The sequence below is a fragment of the Misgurnus anguillicaudatus genome, chromosome 24 (assembly GCF_027580225.2).
Source record: "Misgurnus anguillicaudatus chromosome 24, ASM2758022v2, whole genome shotgun sequence".
NCBI lineage: Eukaryota > Metazoa > Chordata > Actinopteri > Cypriniformes > Cobitidae > Misgurnus > Misgurnus anguillicaudatus.
Genome location: NC_073360.2, coordinates 7,091,305 through 7,107,711, shown reverse-complemented (window position 1 = coordinate 7,107,711; position 16,407 = coordinate 7,091,305). Strand labels below are relative to the sequence as shown.

Below are 16,407 nucleotides of genomic sequence, written 5' to 3'. Positions count from 1 at the left end.
AGAAACACTCATCTGGACTGGTCATGAAGTGTATTTCTTTTTTTACAGCCAAAGCAGCCAAATATGGAGGTGGACTGCCTGGATTCCTGGGAGGAGGTTATCTAGGTACGACAGATCTGAGTTTAATCCCTACATAATCACTGACTTCTCATAATCACTGCTCTCATATATCTGCATGTTCTAATCCTAAATCACACCAAACACTGGCCTACATCCTCTTAACTGAGGCTCAGCTAACATACAAGAAACTTAATGACGTAAGGTATTGCTTACTATTTAATGTCTAAAATAAATGCCTTTACACTATAGATAAAAATATTTTCTTTCAATTATGTACTTTCATAAACAAAAATGGTTTAATACATTGTATTTATTGTGTACATGTGTGTTATTCTTTAGGGTTAGGATCAAACGTGTAATAACATGTAGATTCTTTAAATGCAACTGTGTACACAATTGTTACAATGAAAAAAATTATGTAAGTTGCACTTAAAGTATCTACATGTTATTACATTTTTAAACCTATCCCTAACCCTAAACCCACTCCTAACCCTGTCCAGAACAAAAGTATTTTAAATGCCTAGCCGATGCGCGACCAGTGACCACCGGCTGAACCAGTTTAATCCGCTTACCCGTTTCATATCCCTATCATGTTTACTGTATAAAGTATATATGTATCTCTCTCAAAGGGTTTTTCTCCTCCTAGGAGTTTTCCCACAGGGTTTTTCTCCTAGGGGGGGTTTTCATCCCCGGGAGAGTCAGCCAACATTGGCTTATCTTATAGCACTTTCCTGTATACGTTACATTATTATTATGCTCGTTTGTACGGTTTATTCTTAGCCGCTGTATTCTACTTCTTATATTATCTATCGATTATTCTGTGTTTTCCTCTACATCTATTCATGTAAAGCTGCTTTGAAACAATTAACAATTGTGAAAAGCGCTATATAAATAAAACTGAATTGAATTAAAGAGGACAAATATAAAGTGTTATAGAAAATCAGGATGGTTGCTTAATTGGAAAAAGATATTTTAAAACTTCACTATCACATCTTTTCATATTTTTTTCTGATTATTATTAATGCATGCAATTTATTGAACAGTGATGTTTTAGTTAGCATTGTTATATAACATTCAAATTGTAAAATTTTGCTCTTTTCTAACTATAAAATTTAATATACTTCTACAGAATTTATTTTATTTTTAATTTTATCTCTTGGATGTGTTTGTCTCATATTCCCCTCTAGGTGGAGCGGGCTGTCAAGGAAAATACTGCGGACGGAGAAGAAAATAAATTCTCTTGAGACGTGAATGACCTCAAGAAACATGGTGCTACTGCATGCTCTAGAATGTACTTTACTCCAACAAACAATCCCATCATGCACAAATGTTACGTTTTGTACTGATAGTAAATATTTTGAACGAATCCAGAGTCCTGTATGCTAATACAACGTCTAGTGTTTTGTCATGATTATTCCAATTCTCATTGTTTATGGCACATTCAGTGTAACTGTTTCATATTGTAGTTATTGCATAACTAGTTTTTTTAGTGTTTTTATTTTAGCTGGCAAGGGTGTTGTACAACTGTAAAGGTTTTAAACACCAACCTCTTATTTTCTGACGTTTCTGAAAACGCCCAACGCTCTTGCGTTCAGTTGCATTGATAGCTTGGCACTCCAGATCTTCCGAAGCAATGGCAAATATCTGCACATCATCCTTAATTGTCTTTGCCAACACAGTCAAGGTACACATTAAAGCGTCCTGTCATACTGCTGATGAAACTTTGGGTTGAACGATTTCACATCTGGCTTTAGTTTAGAGGTTCGCCTATTACACTAAACCTTTAAGAAGACGGCATACTGTAAGCTTTCTGTTTAACTACACTTTGTTATTCATAAATACAGCTATAATTTACCAAAATACTGTATAAAGCCAAAAGCCTTAATGCTCTCTAAAATAGCTTTTTAGAGACAAAAAAAACACATTGCATCTTTATGCAATATAAAAATGTATTTTAAATTAGTGTTTAATCTCTAGACATGTTCTCGATTTCATGAGATTAAGCGATTCAAATTTAAGTGTCTTTGGCGTGGTGGCGCCGCAGCCATTAAAAAAAATACTTCAACTTTTTAAAATGCTCTGTCGAAAGTGCATAGGAAATGACGGGGGAAAGCGATATGGTTGCGTTTCTTGGCACGGTTTTACACCCGAAATGTGAAACGCCCCTTGGGCTTTTCTGAAACAACTTGATTATTTTAGGTTCATGCTCTGAAGTGTTAAAAAAAATCATCAGCCTAGATCTCTGGATTTAAAATACTTCATTAATGCCAGCAGTTTTTTTGTAGGTCATAATATGCATAATAAAGAAAGAGATCTTTACTAACAGATCACAGACAGTGACAGCTCGATGGCAATATTCATTTCTGCTTATTGTGTTAAGTATGAAGACCTTTGCTCTGATTGTGCTAAATAATAAGCAGAAATGAACGATGGCTACATTGTGTTGGATTGCTTAAACTTTTGTGCTCATATAAAGTAAATAGTTTTGGTGCCAGTCCAGAGAATTAAAAAAAGCTAAAATGACCAAATCTGTAAAGCAGTAATCATAGATATGACTTGTACATTATGTATGTTTACTTTGAACATGGAAAACGGAAAATGGAAAAAGATGTGCTTATGTTGTTCCTCGGTCTGGAGAGGGAACAGGTGCTTCCATTATTTGACCAAGAATGTGTTTTGTTAATCATTGTGTATTCACATAGAATTAGTATATACATACATATATATATATATCTTATACTTAAATTAGGTTGGATCATTAAACAGCAGGTGCCATGTTGTTTGTTTGGCACCATTTAAACTTGACATTTTGACCAGTTATCAAGTACACATGACAATAACTTTTTTTTGTTCGCTTTAAATAACTAATGCATTTTAGTCACTGTGGAACTTGCAAAACTGTATAAGATATTTTGATAAGTTGTGAGATGTGTGCAGTACAGTGTATGTGTGTGCGTGTATGTGTGTGTGTTATGCATGTAATGCTCTATAAAGTGTTACAAATCATGTGCGTTCTTTTTCCCAAATTGCCTCAAACACCAATGTATTACTAAATATAAAATGTCTCGTTTCCACAAAATTTGGTTTATGCTGTTTTCTAAACCATCTAAAAGACACTTTATCATTTTTGCTTATACCTGGTGCTGTATTTGACCTGCCTGTGAGCCCTATACCAGGTTTTGTCTATTGTGTCGTGGTATTTACATCTTATTTAAATAAAGGGGCGGGGCCGTTGCACTTTTCAATGACCTACATTCTTACTAGTTCCCAAAAATCTTGGCATTTTACCTGTTCTAGTGAAAAAATAAAATATTTCAAATTAAAAACTGTCTATTGGTCTGTATAGTACAGGGGTCTTCAACTTTTTTCATTGGAGAGCTACTTTCTAAAAAATGTAAGTGGCCGAGAGCTTAGATAATGTATCATAACTCTCAAATGACCTAAAAACAAAACTGTTATATAACTGAAAGAGTATATGTGTACACATGTATCAGGAGAATAAGTTATTTTAATGTAAAACACTTTGCATATTATAGTACCGGTAGTTGTAAAACTTCAGTTGTTTGCACATTTATATTTGTTCTCAAATAAACCAAATCCAATCTGAAATTTACTTGAGAGATGTAACACTTTAAATTTAAAGAACAAAAATCAGGAAAAAAGGTACAAAAGTTGTCACTGGGACGGTACCTTTTAAAAAGGTCCTAATATGTACCATTTTGGTACACCTTTGTAGAACCTGTATGTACCTCTAATGTACCAATGTGTAGCTTTAAGGTACCAATATGCACCTTTTAGATACAAAAGTGTACTATTAGAAAAGGTACTGCCCCGTTGACAACTTTTATAGCTTCTTGTACCTTTTTTCCGAGCAGTTACAGCAGTGGCGGTCTGTGCATTTCACACCTAGGTCTTCAGAGGTGTCCTATCTGAATGAATCCATCTACCATCATTATGACGTCACGGCAATAGAAACACAACAACATTTTAATTGCAAAGTAAAATAGAAATTACTGTATTTTACACCTCAATGAATAACAGTCAAATTTTACTTTATTAAAAAAAGATACTATAAAATGAGATGTTTCTTGCTAAAGAAATTGCATAAATGGTTCTTGAAAAAGCTTACCAAGTGTTTTGAATAGGGCTGCACATGCAATTGTCATGCGCATCTCGTCAGTAAAGCCGGTTCCTTGATTAGAAATAAATCGCCATCAGCTGCTTCCAGATGGGGCGGCATTTGCTGCGCGGAGCCGTGGTTCGCTGGCGGGGGGTTAAATATCACATTCATAACCGCAAGCGATACATTGTGATTATGAATTTGATATTTCCCCTCTTGTCAGTGAACTACGACTCTGTAGTAAATGCCGCTCCATCTGGAAGCAGCTGATGGTGATTTATTACTAAAAATAAGAAAGACATCAACATCTTGGATGACATGGGGGTGAGTAAATTATCTGAATTTTTTTTTATGAAAGTGCATGGGTATTACTTTAAGCAGAAGCAGACTCTAAAGTTCTGCCATTACTGATGAATAATTCCACAAAATGTCAGCGAAATTATACCTTGTGCAAAAGTTTCATTGTAAGGTCTAAATTTGACCTCACTCTTCGCATCACAAGAAATCACATGTTTATTAAAATACGTTATAAATTATAAAAAAGCACATCTGATTGAATTTCTTTATTGTTATTGTACTGTATGCATACAACTTTCATTGTACCCACCAACAAAATTTCACACACAATCTCCTCCACACTAAAGGCAATTAATAATAAATGAATAAAATAATAGATAAAAATAATGATCTAATACTGTATACAATCAGTCAGAACACACTTATAAACAATACTTAAAACCAATGTCTCACAAAGTGTATTTAAGTAGACTACTGTTACAACTCCAAAAAGCTTCATATCATACCATAATAAATAAGCGGTTAATTATGAAAAATCTTAATATCAGTAACCAATATATCAAAATTTTGGCAACTTCCCTCCAATTCCCACCTCTAATGAAAATTATGAAGTATAGTATCAAGGTATGTGCCCAAATGTAAACATTTATTTGTAAGTCTATTTTTCTATTTACACATAAATAGTTTTTTTGGTTGAGCTTTTTTTGATAATATGGATGTGTATGGAAGAGCATGTAGGCAAGCCACAGACTGCGATGCAAGCCTATATGAAGTGTATGCAAATAGCTTGCCTAACCACTTCATCCCAAACAAAATAAACACATTTGTTATTTTCATTTACTAATGTCAAAATAATTTTCCAACAGAAAAAACGATTAAACCCAAAAGATATTACAAGAGATAAGTCACGCCCTGTGTTTCCTTAGTTGACCCATGAGAGTTGGGCTCCAACAGTCACAAGCGTTAGTTTCCAGGAACAGTGTTTGGTTGGCCCGTTTCTGTTTCAGGAATTCTGCCATTCTGTGCATAGGCGTTATCTGTGTTCCTACTATGACGAGGGCGTAAGTTAGGCTATATGATGAATTACGCCGACGTATTGTTTTATGGAGAAAACGACTTCTTTAAAAGTCACAATTTCTTTTTAAATCTTATTATTTTATATGGTAAGTTGTTTTACATTCATAAGTGCAAGTGGGCTCGGATTCAGCCTAGTATTTTCATTAAGGTGAAGATTTATTTTGAAACATTGAAAGGACTTTCAAGTCGTAAAACTACTGTACCAGGACTATGAAATATTGAAAGGATTGTATAGTTTACACACCTTATTATCATTATTTTCAATTTTTGTCTTTAAATTGTATTCAAATGTTATTTGCACATTTACAACGGCTGTTTATATATTGCTTAGAATCTATGCATAATGGCTAAATAAAAAAACCCTGCGCTGACGTTCCATGGCCAGCAACAATTCCCAGATAGCAAAAAATATCCGCATTGCTTCCATATGCCGCCAGCCCCAAGCTGTCGGCTATAGGTGCGTCCCGCTGGCGGGGATGAAACTTTTGCCGCCGAATACGTCACTCTCATTTGTTGCGAGATGCCGCCAGCATGCAGCCGGCGGACCGACTGCTTAATTTATGCAAAAGCGGCTGCCGCGGCGGTCCGCCGTCAGACCTGTTTGCGATTACGCCCTTATGACGCTTACTGCCACCAGAGCACCGCCGGTGGTCCGCCGACTCATTGCTATTTTTTGCTATCTGAATGTGACGTCATCTTATTAATATTAATAAATCCCGCCCTCGCCACTGTACGATTCGCCAGAGGACACAATCCCTGCTTACCAAAGTAGTCCAAAGTTGCCAATCAGAAGAATCGTACCGTTGCTTGATTAATATTAATGTGCCAAACCGTTCCCGTAGTAGGACTGTGAGAGCGGCGGCGCTTTGGCAGCATTTCTCCTGAGTCTGATCTCAGAAGCGCTGCTTTTCGAGGCTTGAATGAGGTTAATGCTGCTCTGTTGCACCTGGAAGGACGAGCGCATGGGAGAGGAGGAAGGTGAGTCCGTCTGTATGTCTGTTATTATACAGTGTTTGAATGTAAAGATGGACTGGAGATGCGCAGATCCTCAGATGAGCTCGTGAAGGATGCTGAGGGGCGCGCGTGTCACTGATGCTGTCCTCGTTCAGTCATGTTTTCATTGCTTTAATGCGACAAAGTATGGAGCTAGGATCTACGTAACTTAGTAAATAAGACACTTGGTCCATAATGAGTGTTTCCTTTTACCAATGTTCGTGTTTGTCAGTGTGTGCGTGCGTATGTGGTGCAGCGTGCAGGAAAACATTCACTACGTACGGCCCAAGTGTCAACTCTGTACACATAAAGTAGGCTACTAACAAGTAGCATGGTAAAATTTGACAGATTTTTAAATGGGAATTTTCCAGAACTGGGTAAGTCATGGTAATTTCTGTAGTCTACTAAGTTAGTGAATGCTCAGTGAAACTCTTAAGCCTAGATGTCATATTCCAGGAATTTTCAACACTGGAAACTTTCCATGGGAATTAATGGGTATATATGGGAATTAATGGAATTAAACTGGGAATTTAAATAAAAGTTCACAGTTGCCTATAACAGGGAACAAAAAAATCTTTAAAAAAATCTTGCAACATAATTTTGATTAAAACAACAAGATTTAATGCAATTTTTGTTGAATTTCTATGCTGCACATAGTCACATGCACACTGCTTACTGAAGGGCCATTGAGGCAACACCCCCTGTCTGCATCACGTGTTTTGTCAAAATAAGTGCCTGCTGCAGACGCGTCTAAAGTGTTTATGATAAAAAGACGCTTGTGTTTGCCAGGTACTAGTATAATCTTATGCGTAATCAGAGTTTAATGTTAAGGGAATGTCTTGCATGTATTTTGTGAACGTGAGTGTCTCATTTTTCATAAATGGTTTTGACGTGTGTGCAGCAGGCACTTATTTTGACAAAACACATGATGCACATGGTTAACATGACGGAACAAACACAAATTTTGAAAACAGGAGCAACACTCCGAATAAATTTTTTGAATTTGCGCCCCTCTGAAGAGCAATCACCAGCCGCCACTGGGTTTGAAGACAAAAATGTATGTTGTTGACTTGACAAAGTGTGGCCTGGGAGTTTTAAACAGTTTGAAAGAAGATATAGGATATTATATTGTTTAAACAGGATAAACGTCTACTTCTTAAGAAGTTTAGTTTAGTATTCTAGCTGTCTGTTAGCATGTTTTAATATGTAGCTAACATGAATTAGCATAAAGTAAGCATGAGGTTAAATGATTAAGCATGAAGTTAACATGATTTAGCATAAAGCTGGCATTATTTAGCATGAAGCTAACATGATTTAACATGAAGCTAGCATGGTTTAGCATGAAGCTTACATGAAGCTAGCAATAATTTAATATTAAGATAGCAGGATTTAGCATGATTCTTGGGAGTTTGGATAAAACAGGTTTAAATTTTGAAAAAAAAAGTGAGTTAAATTACAAAATCTGAAGGTATATCATTATAGACCAAGGTCTTGGCTGTTTAGCAATTTACTGGTGCAACCTCCCCTGTTCATATTTTTTTCATAAAATAGGCGTTTTCCAGTTATTACTCATAAAACGTTTACTTTAAGCCTAAATAGAAAAAGTAATGATTTTTTATTTAATAAACATATTTTTGTATTAATAGAGACTATTAATTTAATAACTCAACAGCACTGAAGAAACATATTGTAAGCATATTCATTTAAAACAAAAAAACTACGTCTGATGGTGGTGACACTAATCTGACGGTGGTGACATTGGCCTCATTATTCCAAAATGTATACCACTCAATTAATGGCTTCTTGCTTAAACTTTATGTAAATATTTGGTCCAAAAAATAACAATCCTGAGCACTGTGATGAAAAAATATCAAATCATAACTTCCTAAAATACATAAAACCTGACAGAAAAGACAAAAACCTGACGGTGGTGACATCTGATGGTGGTGACAAAAACTAATATAGAAAAAAATAGATGAGTTGTTCACATTAGCCATCTTGTTTCCCCTCTGTTGCTAGCTACTTCAGACCTCTTCTTAAAAATGATACATTTATTTCATAATCTAATCTAATCTTTTTTTTACAAAGATGACGGTGTTGACATGTTATGGTTGTCACAGTAGCAGTGTCCAAAAATATGAACAAATTTAAGAGAAAATAGCAAACATACAGGAGCTTGAGTGATCTTAAAGCATGCAGTAGAGCTGAAGGTTTGAAAATGGGGGTCCTCAGGAATACAGTTGACCCTGCAGTTGTCTGATTTTATTGCTTTTTATAAATATCTGACGGTGGTGACGAATATGTGGGACACATTTTGAGCAATCACAAAATAATAGTAGATGTTGTTCAAAACTCACTGTTTGTAGTTTTTAATACATATTACAATGTACCCTTTCATGCGGTAAATATATTATTCAATTCAATTATTACTTTTGGCTTTTTTAATCAAGTTGAAATTATTATCTCTTAACTGAGGTCAGCTGACCTCTTGTAGGCAATGGGCCAGCATATAATCTTTGAATTAATAAAAAATAAAAATAAACCTATAAAAAAACCTTACATATGTGCAAAGGACCCCCTGATTATAGCATTGATTCCTTGTCTTCATGAAAATGTTATTAATTTCCAACAGAATTAGCACTTTTCTTAGTGGGACATGTTTTTGCCAAAGTTTCAAGAATCAGTGAGCTATGACCCGTCAAAGTTTGTCGCAATGTTAAGTCAATGGAAATTTTGGGGTGTTTGATCGCCCACTTTTAGGAATTGCAGTAAGTCCCATCAGCTAGAAAAGATATACCATAAAACTTCAGACTAGTCTGAAGACTTTTGGAAATTTTGGTGGATGTTGCTTGAAAGCTACAACCATTATGTGGTCAAGCCATTATGAATAGCCACCCTAAATCAGCCCAAGTTTTGATGATAAACCTTGGAAACATTTATATTTGATCTAAGATATTTAGTTATGCCTCACGATTAGTTGCAGAATAAAAGTTTTTATTTACATAATATGTGTGTGTACTGTGTGCTGTCACTAGTGTATCATTTTACCCTAAACTCAATTACAGAAGAAAGGATGTTTCATCACTGAATAAACACACCTATATTTTTCTCCGCAAGGTTGGTCTTGGGATGTTATGATGTGTTAGTGTGGATAAAATAAATCATTACTTTGGTAATATCAGTATGGATTCAATGTATTATTGATGTTCAATCAGAAGAGGTCAGATGTGTTCATGTTTTCAAAATGTTACTCTACAGTGGCAGCACTGTCACATTTTGTTGAATTTTTTTAGCACTGTAGTTGACTTATAGACCCCTTCAAGGTTTGTAAACATTGAATGACTATCGGGTGCGCGCGCAGCATGGGGTCAAACTGTTCATACCATCCAGGCTTTATAATTTAATCTAACAGGGCTGAAAAATGATGACTTACCTCAAATGAAGTGAGCACTACAAACACAAGCCTCTTTAATATTTGCATTGTCCCAGTCTGCACGTTAATTGCTTGCAGTCGCAGATGTTGTATTTTTTTGTTTTTGAGATTCTGCATGAATTGCAAAAACTTAACGAAAGACCTCGTGCGATTTTCACAGCCCACGACGTAAGTAGGCATTTTTGACGATACCGAATAATACACAACTCAATCTGCTGTAATGGCTTTTCTGACCCTGACATGCGCAGTGGGAATTGCCTGTGACGTGAACCGTGAAGGGGTCTATAGTGTAGAGTATAAAGTCCTCATATCTCATATGTCAATTTAGATAGACACATATATTAACTTAATGTTACTTTCAATGCAACTGTGAAACTAGAATCTAACAAATTGTATAGTTTTTAATGTTAATATCCTTTATTGTTATACATTTTATCACGTGCTATTCACAGACAAGTCTAGTATGAAAGCGGGAGGTTTTGCACAATACTAGTTGTAGTATGTACAGTATGTGTTTATATGAATGTGGTTTGTGTGTTGTTGTAGCTGGTGGGAGGTTACCAGAGTGTGCAGGCTGCAGACAGCACATATATGATGAGCAGTATCTACAGGCCCTCAACACTGACTGGCACACGCTGTGCTTCAGGTAATATCTTTTGCCTCATGAATGCCAAAGCTAAACTAATGTTTGCATATCGCCAAAGCTGCATCACTTCCTGAATGCACATGAAAACCATGCCTCTTTGTTTAAAGGTCTCATTCAGACAATATTGTTTGAAGAACTGCTTACAGTCATATTTCATTTTAGTTTTATGTGTTTTTTATTCAAGGTCAGATATATTATATATTATATAAGGGCTTGCTTTTCTGGGGGAAGTGCCCATAAAAGGAATATGGGGTCACTGATATGTAAGGGGTACCAATGTTCGGAAAACCTTTTCGAAACTTGTATGAAAGAGGAGGCGTGACTTTGGCCCAGAAATACTCTGTTACAATTTTAATTGCTTTTTTGACACTTTGCATTTGTTTAGCATGACGATTACAACTCTTAAACTGCGTAAATCAATCAGAATGCATGAAATAGCATTACGCCCCCTCCCTTTAAATGATTCCTGGATAAATAAATGTTAAATAAAGTAGGTAATAAGTTAAAAAACACAAGACATAGACGGACGAGGGTTCAGTGGTTATATATAAATATAGATTCATTGTTTGGTTGTTTGAAATGATTGCTTGTTAGGTACATGTCCCGGCTAGCACCCCTCTACAAATCGATATTTCCATCTAATGCAGCGACCCCTGAATCCATGTTGACTTGCTCAAACATTCAAGAGTAATGTTAATAATAAAATTTTTATATTTAACTTTAAAATAAGTTGCGAGGGAACTTTTTACACTTCACGTATTAAGCTTCCTCACGTATTAAGTTCAGTGTGTCGATCATAAGACAGTTCGCTAGGTTTTAGCACCAGCTAGTTTGTTGTTTTGATGTCCTGTATTCTATAAAATGGTGTATTTTTAGTCATTGAGAAAAAATGTGGACATTGCAACTGAAGTTGTCCTGTCTGTGTTTCCTCAAACCCATTACCACAGACAGTAATGCTGATCACATGCAGGAAACACAGCTCATCTAGCAGAGGAAATAAGATGCTTACAGGACAGATAACAGACTCAGTAGTGTTGGAACAGAGCAACCTTTGTCTGGGTTTGCTGTTTTCATCTCTTGTTTTGGTCTTTGCATCTATTTCATTGGTTCTTTCTGAATAATAAACAGTTGTTTGGTCATTCATGGGTATCTCCATGCAGAATCCTGACAGTAGCTACATTTTTGCATGCGTTTTAATGTGCGAAAGCCAGGAATTGTTTTCAACTACCAAGCTTTTTGTGTCATTTGATCACAGTTATGTGGATGCCTCTGTCTCTCCACATGAAGTTATTGATCAAAAGGTTCACAGGTTAACACAAGCTGTTTGACAGTGAAAAACCATTGAACAAATAAGGATGTGTTAGAGCAACTAGAGAAAAACACATGAATGTAGCTGAAGGACTCATTGTGTCGTACTGAATGAGGATGTGTGATCTAGCTGTATGAATATTTAATGCTTTAAGACTGAGAGTTTGTGTTGATTATTTTAGGGATATAAGTAGTGTCATTATGAAGTTGTTGTTTCTGCCGGTGTGAGGTCACTCTTCGGTTGGTGCTGTAGGGTATCTATGATAGATATGATTTTCCTCAACAAGCCACATGATTGGAGGAATCATTCATGACTGTACACTGTAAAAATGATTTTTTGAATTTGTAAATAAAGATAGGATTATCTATGTATGTATCACAAACAATAAGTATTTTGTCTTTCTACTTCAAAATGTCACTTTTATTTCAATGTCTTACTTGCAGTTTCTTTTTTATTATTTGTGCTCAAATACATCCGCAAATTTAAATAGAATTGCTTAAGTAATATTAACTTTGTGTTTTCATTGAAATCAATTGGTTGGAACATAGACAAACCCAAGTAAAAGAGACTTGCTAACCCAGATAATAGATGCGCATGCGCTTTTCCGAGTTCGACAGAGAAGTGGTATAAGTAGACATAACTAACTAGTGGACTTGTAGGTACCAGCATGCGTTGCATGAGATGCCATTTGGAGAGTACAATTTGAAATCAAACACTATTTTATGTGTTTAAAACTAAAAAGAAAGACTTGTTAGTATTGAATGTTTATGTATCTTTGCGATTTAGGACAATTTGTTTTTTTTTTGGAGTCTTGCAGTTACCATCATTCAGAAAAGTGGTGCTTGTGTTTAGACTGTTGGTGACACAATGAAAATCATGATTTGTATTAATAACTGGGCTTATGCCGGTACTGAGATCAGTCTCTTCTTACTTGCTCAGCATAATGTGATCTATAATAATAAATATATAAAGAAAAGAGGAAATTTTACGTTATTAAATCAGGAAGATTCCAGAGTTTTTTCAGTGTATGACAGTATGTAAACAAAATGCAAAAATATTGTCTATTTATAAGCATTGCTTAAAGGGGTCATATTATGAGATTTTTTTAAAATAAGTATTTGGTGTCCCCAGAGTGCGTGTCTGAAGTTTTAACTTAAAATACCACACAGATAATTTATTATAACATGTTAAAATTCCCGCTTTGTAAACCTGAGCAAAAATGTGACATTTTTGGGTGTGTCGTTTAAAATGCAAATGAGCTGATGAAATGCAGACTGATCGCAATGATGGTGGTTTGTTGCAATTGAAACTCAGTTGTGGTGTCAATTATTTTCTATCTCTCTTTCTCTCTGCACTAAATGGCGGTGCCGTGGTTGGATGGTGCAGATTAAGGGGCGTTATTATTGTAATTGGTCTTGCTACCTACATCACAAAACAGGCGAAATCTAAATAAAAATTATATAAAAATCCCATGTAAACATTACTTAGAAAATTCTAGTTAAAGCTGCTGATAATTGTGTTTAAATTTACTAGCATTTTCTGACTGAAAATAGTTTCCTAGTAGCCTGACGTTGTCATACTCAATTCTAGTCAGAATTTGAGTCTGATACCGCTCCATTGAGCTATAATTATGAGGCGTGTCTCAACCGAAAAATGCCTCTGCACTCAATTGGATAGACCAACGACCAATCAGAGCACACACGGAGTGTGTGTATGTTGAAATTACGTCTTTTGCAGCCTGACCGAACTGCTAGTTATTTCGCTACAATGACACTAACATTGTGATTATACTAAGTCTGAGTTAGCGAACGTACATCAACACCTACTATGTTTACAACATTTCGTTTATATCACAACATGAAGTATTTACTAAGTCATACAGTAAGACTATTTCTTACCATGTGTACGTTAGGTGAACTTCATCCACGACGATAGCTACCCATTACGTTGGCTTGAAAATATTGGACTTATTCAGCAACCACGATTCCGGGTTTCTGAAAAGAAGCTGGCAACGACCGCTAATTATCTCGTCATGCACACCGAGTTGCATCGCCGTGATACCAATTTCAGTTGCGACCAACTTTTGCCGAATCCCGTAGGGAGGAAAATGCCTTGCTTGCGTTTCTCTGTTCCTCTTTTAAAATCAATGCTCTGTCGATATTTTTTAGAACAGACTCAATGTCAGAATCCACACATCTGAATTCTCCAGCGGCAGCCATTTCGTTAAACAGATTAAACACACGCGCTCTTTGGTGACGTGGTTCATTACGTTACTGTTGATCATCTGTCCATCATCGTATAAAGCCCGCCCTGACAATTTGATTGGTTCGACCAGCTTTGGGTCTAGCATAGTAGCTCCTCAATACAGAAACCCCAGACCGATCTTCCTGTTCTGAAAATGTTGTGGGCGGGGCTAAGATCGGCTGGCACCCAGGCTAGTTTCCTAGCTTTTTTCAAGTAAAATTTTTTTTTCAGTGTAGCACAAACACTGTTAAAGGGTTCTGTTATGATAAAACTTTAGTTAGCGTGTTTATGTGTTTAGCGTGTTGCTGTGAGCATGAAAAACATATGCAAAGTGAGATATTCAGAACACATAATCGCCAAAAGCCTCACTTACATCTCTCCATTTGTGCTCATTTCTGTGCGTTTCGGCCGTATGTTTGATCACCTAATACAGTGGTGCATCAGAGATTGTAAAACTGAAAAGTTGATGTGTCCTTTAGCCGAATAAAGCTCTTTGTCACATTGTATTCTTCCATGTTTCTGAACATGAGCCGAGTTGTGTGCATTAGAGTTCTTCACGGAGAACCCGAGACCCGTACGGTTCCGGGACAATATTTTAAATTGTTTAATTACTCCGGGTCGCTGGTCTGATTAACCTTGTGTGACCCACCTTGTGAGTCGATTGAAGAGCGACCATCTGTGATCAGAGTCGGTCAGCCAGCAGGTAACGTGCTAAAGCTCATGTGCAGTATCAAGCTCGCCTCCGGTTTCTACAGCGATAACAACTGGCTCTTGTTTTGAAAGTCACATCCACGTGCTGCACTTTCTTTCTCCCATTTTTTATAATATTATTATTAATGAACCATCTTTTTATATCTAAAACATTTTCTAAGAGAGCACAGAGATGGTAGCAAAAAAGCAATGCTAGCGTTGAGCCCTATACACTGAACGAGTAAAGCTCAAGCTGTCTCCAGATATAAAAGCGCAAAGATGTAATGTAAAGTCACAAGTAGACTTGTGAATCTGAAATAATTAATGGATTAAGCCTTTAAATCTGCAAAAGAGGAATAGAAAGACAAAGGCAATTTTACTGGTGATACTCTGTCTAATATAAAGTGAAGAAAGCTAGATAAATAACACCGGTCACATTTATAATCACAAAGTGTTTTGTGGTGCTTTGACAAACAGTGTCAAAGTATTGTGTTGTGTCACACATTACTATTTTTTTGTCACAGTATAGTAGACCATTTTTTGTCAATGGGTAATGGTTGTCTTTTTCACTGGCTACCACCGCAAGTATATTTCAGATCTGTAGGAAACACTGTGGGTTGTCACCATGTCAAAGAGCTCTGTTTATTCCACACCGATTCTAACATCCTTTTGTTTAAACTTCCTGAGATACTGTAGATGAATGTTGATGTAGATTTTAGCTGTGGGCCCACTTTAATAGACAGTTTCAGCAGTAACAACATACACAAAAGGCTTTTGTGGCCCAAATTTCACTTCTGGTAGACATAGAATCAATAAAAACAGAGTCCCTCCAGTAGATTATTTCTGATAACAAGCTAAATAAATAACAAGTAAATGATCTTAGTTTAAATCATAGCTATCAACCATTACTTCTATTTTAAGTTTTGACCTGTGATAAGTTGACATAACTTATAAAAACTTAATTTTTTAAGTTAAAGTAAGATAAAAATATTTGTTAATTTGTTTTATTTTTTACAGTGTACTATGTAAAATGAAGGTAGACATTGTTAGCTACAGATCATTAAATTCTTGTCTGGCTGCCAAATCCGCACAGCATTAATCCATGCTGACTGTCTCCCGTTGTCTTTTGGAAACCAAAACATTTTTGTTTTCCACAAGGTATTTGTTTTAGAGTAAGGTGACCAGATTTTTCAAGTAAAAACCAGGGACATGTCCTAGTTTGACAGTTAAAATATCATTGGTTATTATCTACGAATTAAAAAAACGTGGACCAAACCTTTTATTTTTCGTCTTTTTATTGTTGTTGGGTTTCTAATTTAATTAATTTCTATAAATCGAATTCTTTGTTTTCCTTTTTCCAATGCACATATATGACATTAAGTCACATTTACGCAAAACAAAATGCTCAGTACCACGTTGTGATCAGTTCACTTTATTGGTTTATAACTTTAATTTAACATAAGTAGTTAGTACCTTTAACCCAATAACTTGGACTTTTTTCATATCTTTTTGTAACTTGATTGATGATAACTTTCTCA

The 16,407-nt window shown here is 35.8% G+C and overlaps 2 protein-coding genes across 34 annotated transcripts in view; both read left to right on the top strand.

Annotated features, from left to right (window-relative positions):
- The window catches only part of elna (elastin a), a 72,892-nt gene extending 69,506 nt beyond the window's left edge, over positions 1–3,386 (top strand). For all 33 annotated transcript variants that reach the window (XM_073863149.1, XM_073863150.1, XM_055195827.2 and 30 more), the window contains 2 exons: positions 49–105; positions 1,248–3,386. In XM_073863149.1, the coding sequence (XP_073719250.1) occupies positions 49–105; positions 1,248–1,294 (104 nt within the window). In that variant the 3' untranslated portion in view covers positions 1,295–3,386. The remainder of the gene's footprint in view (positions 1–48; positions 106–1,247) is intronic.
- Positions 3,387–6,365: 2,979 nt separating this feature from the next.
- The window catches only part of limk1a (LIM domain kinase 1a), a 72,190-nt gene continuing 62,148 nt past the window's right edge, over positions 6,366–16,407 (top strand). Inside the window, exons 1-2 of the mRNA XM_055195828.2 lie at positions 6,366–6,532; positions 10,527–10,626. Of these exons, the coding sequence (XP_055051803.1) occupies positions 6,475–6,532; positions 10,527–10,626 (158 nt within the window). The 5' untranslated portion in view covers positions 6,366–6,474. The remainder of the gene's footprint in view (positions 6,533–10,526; positions 10,627–16,407) is intronic.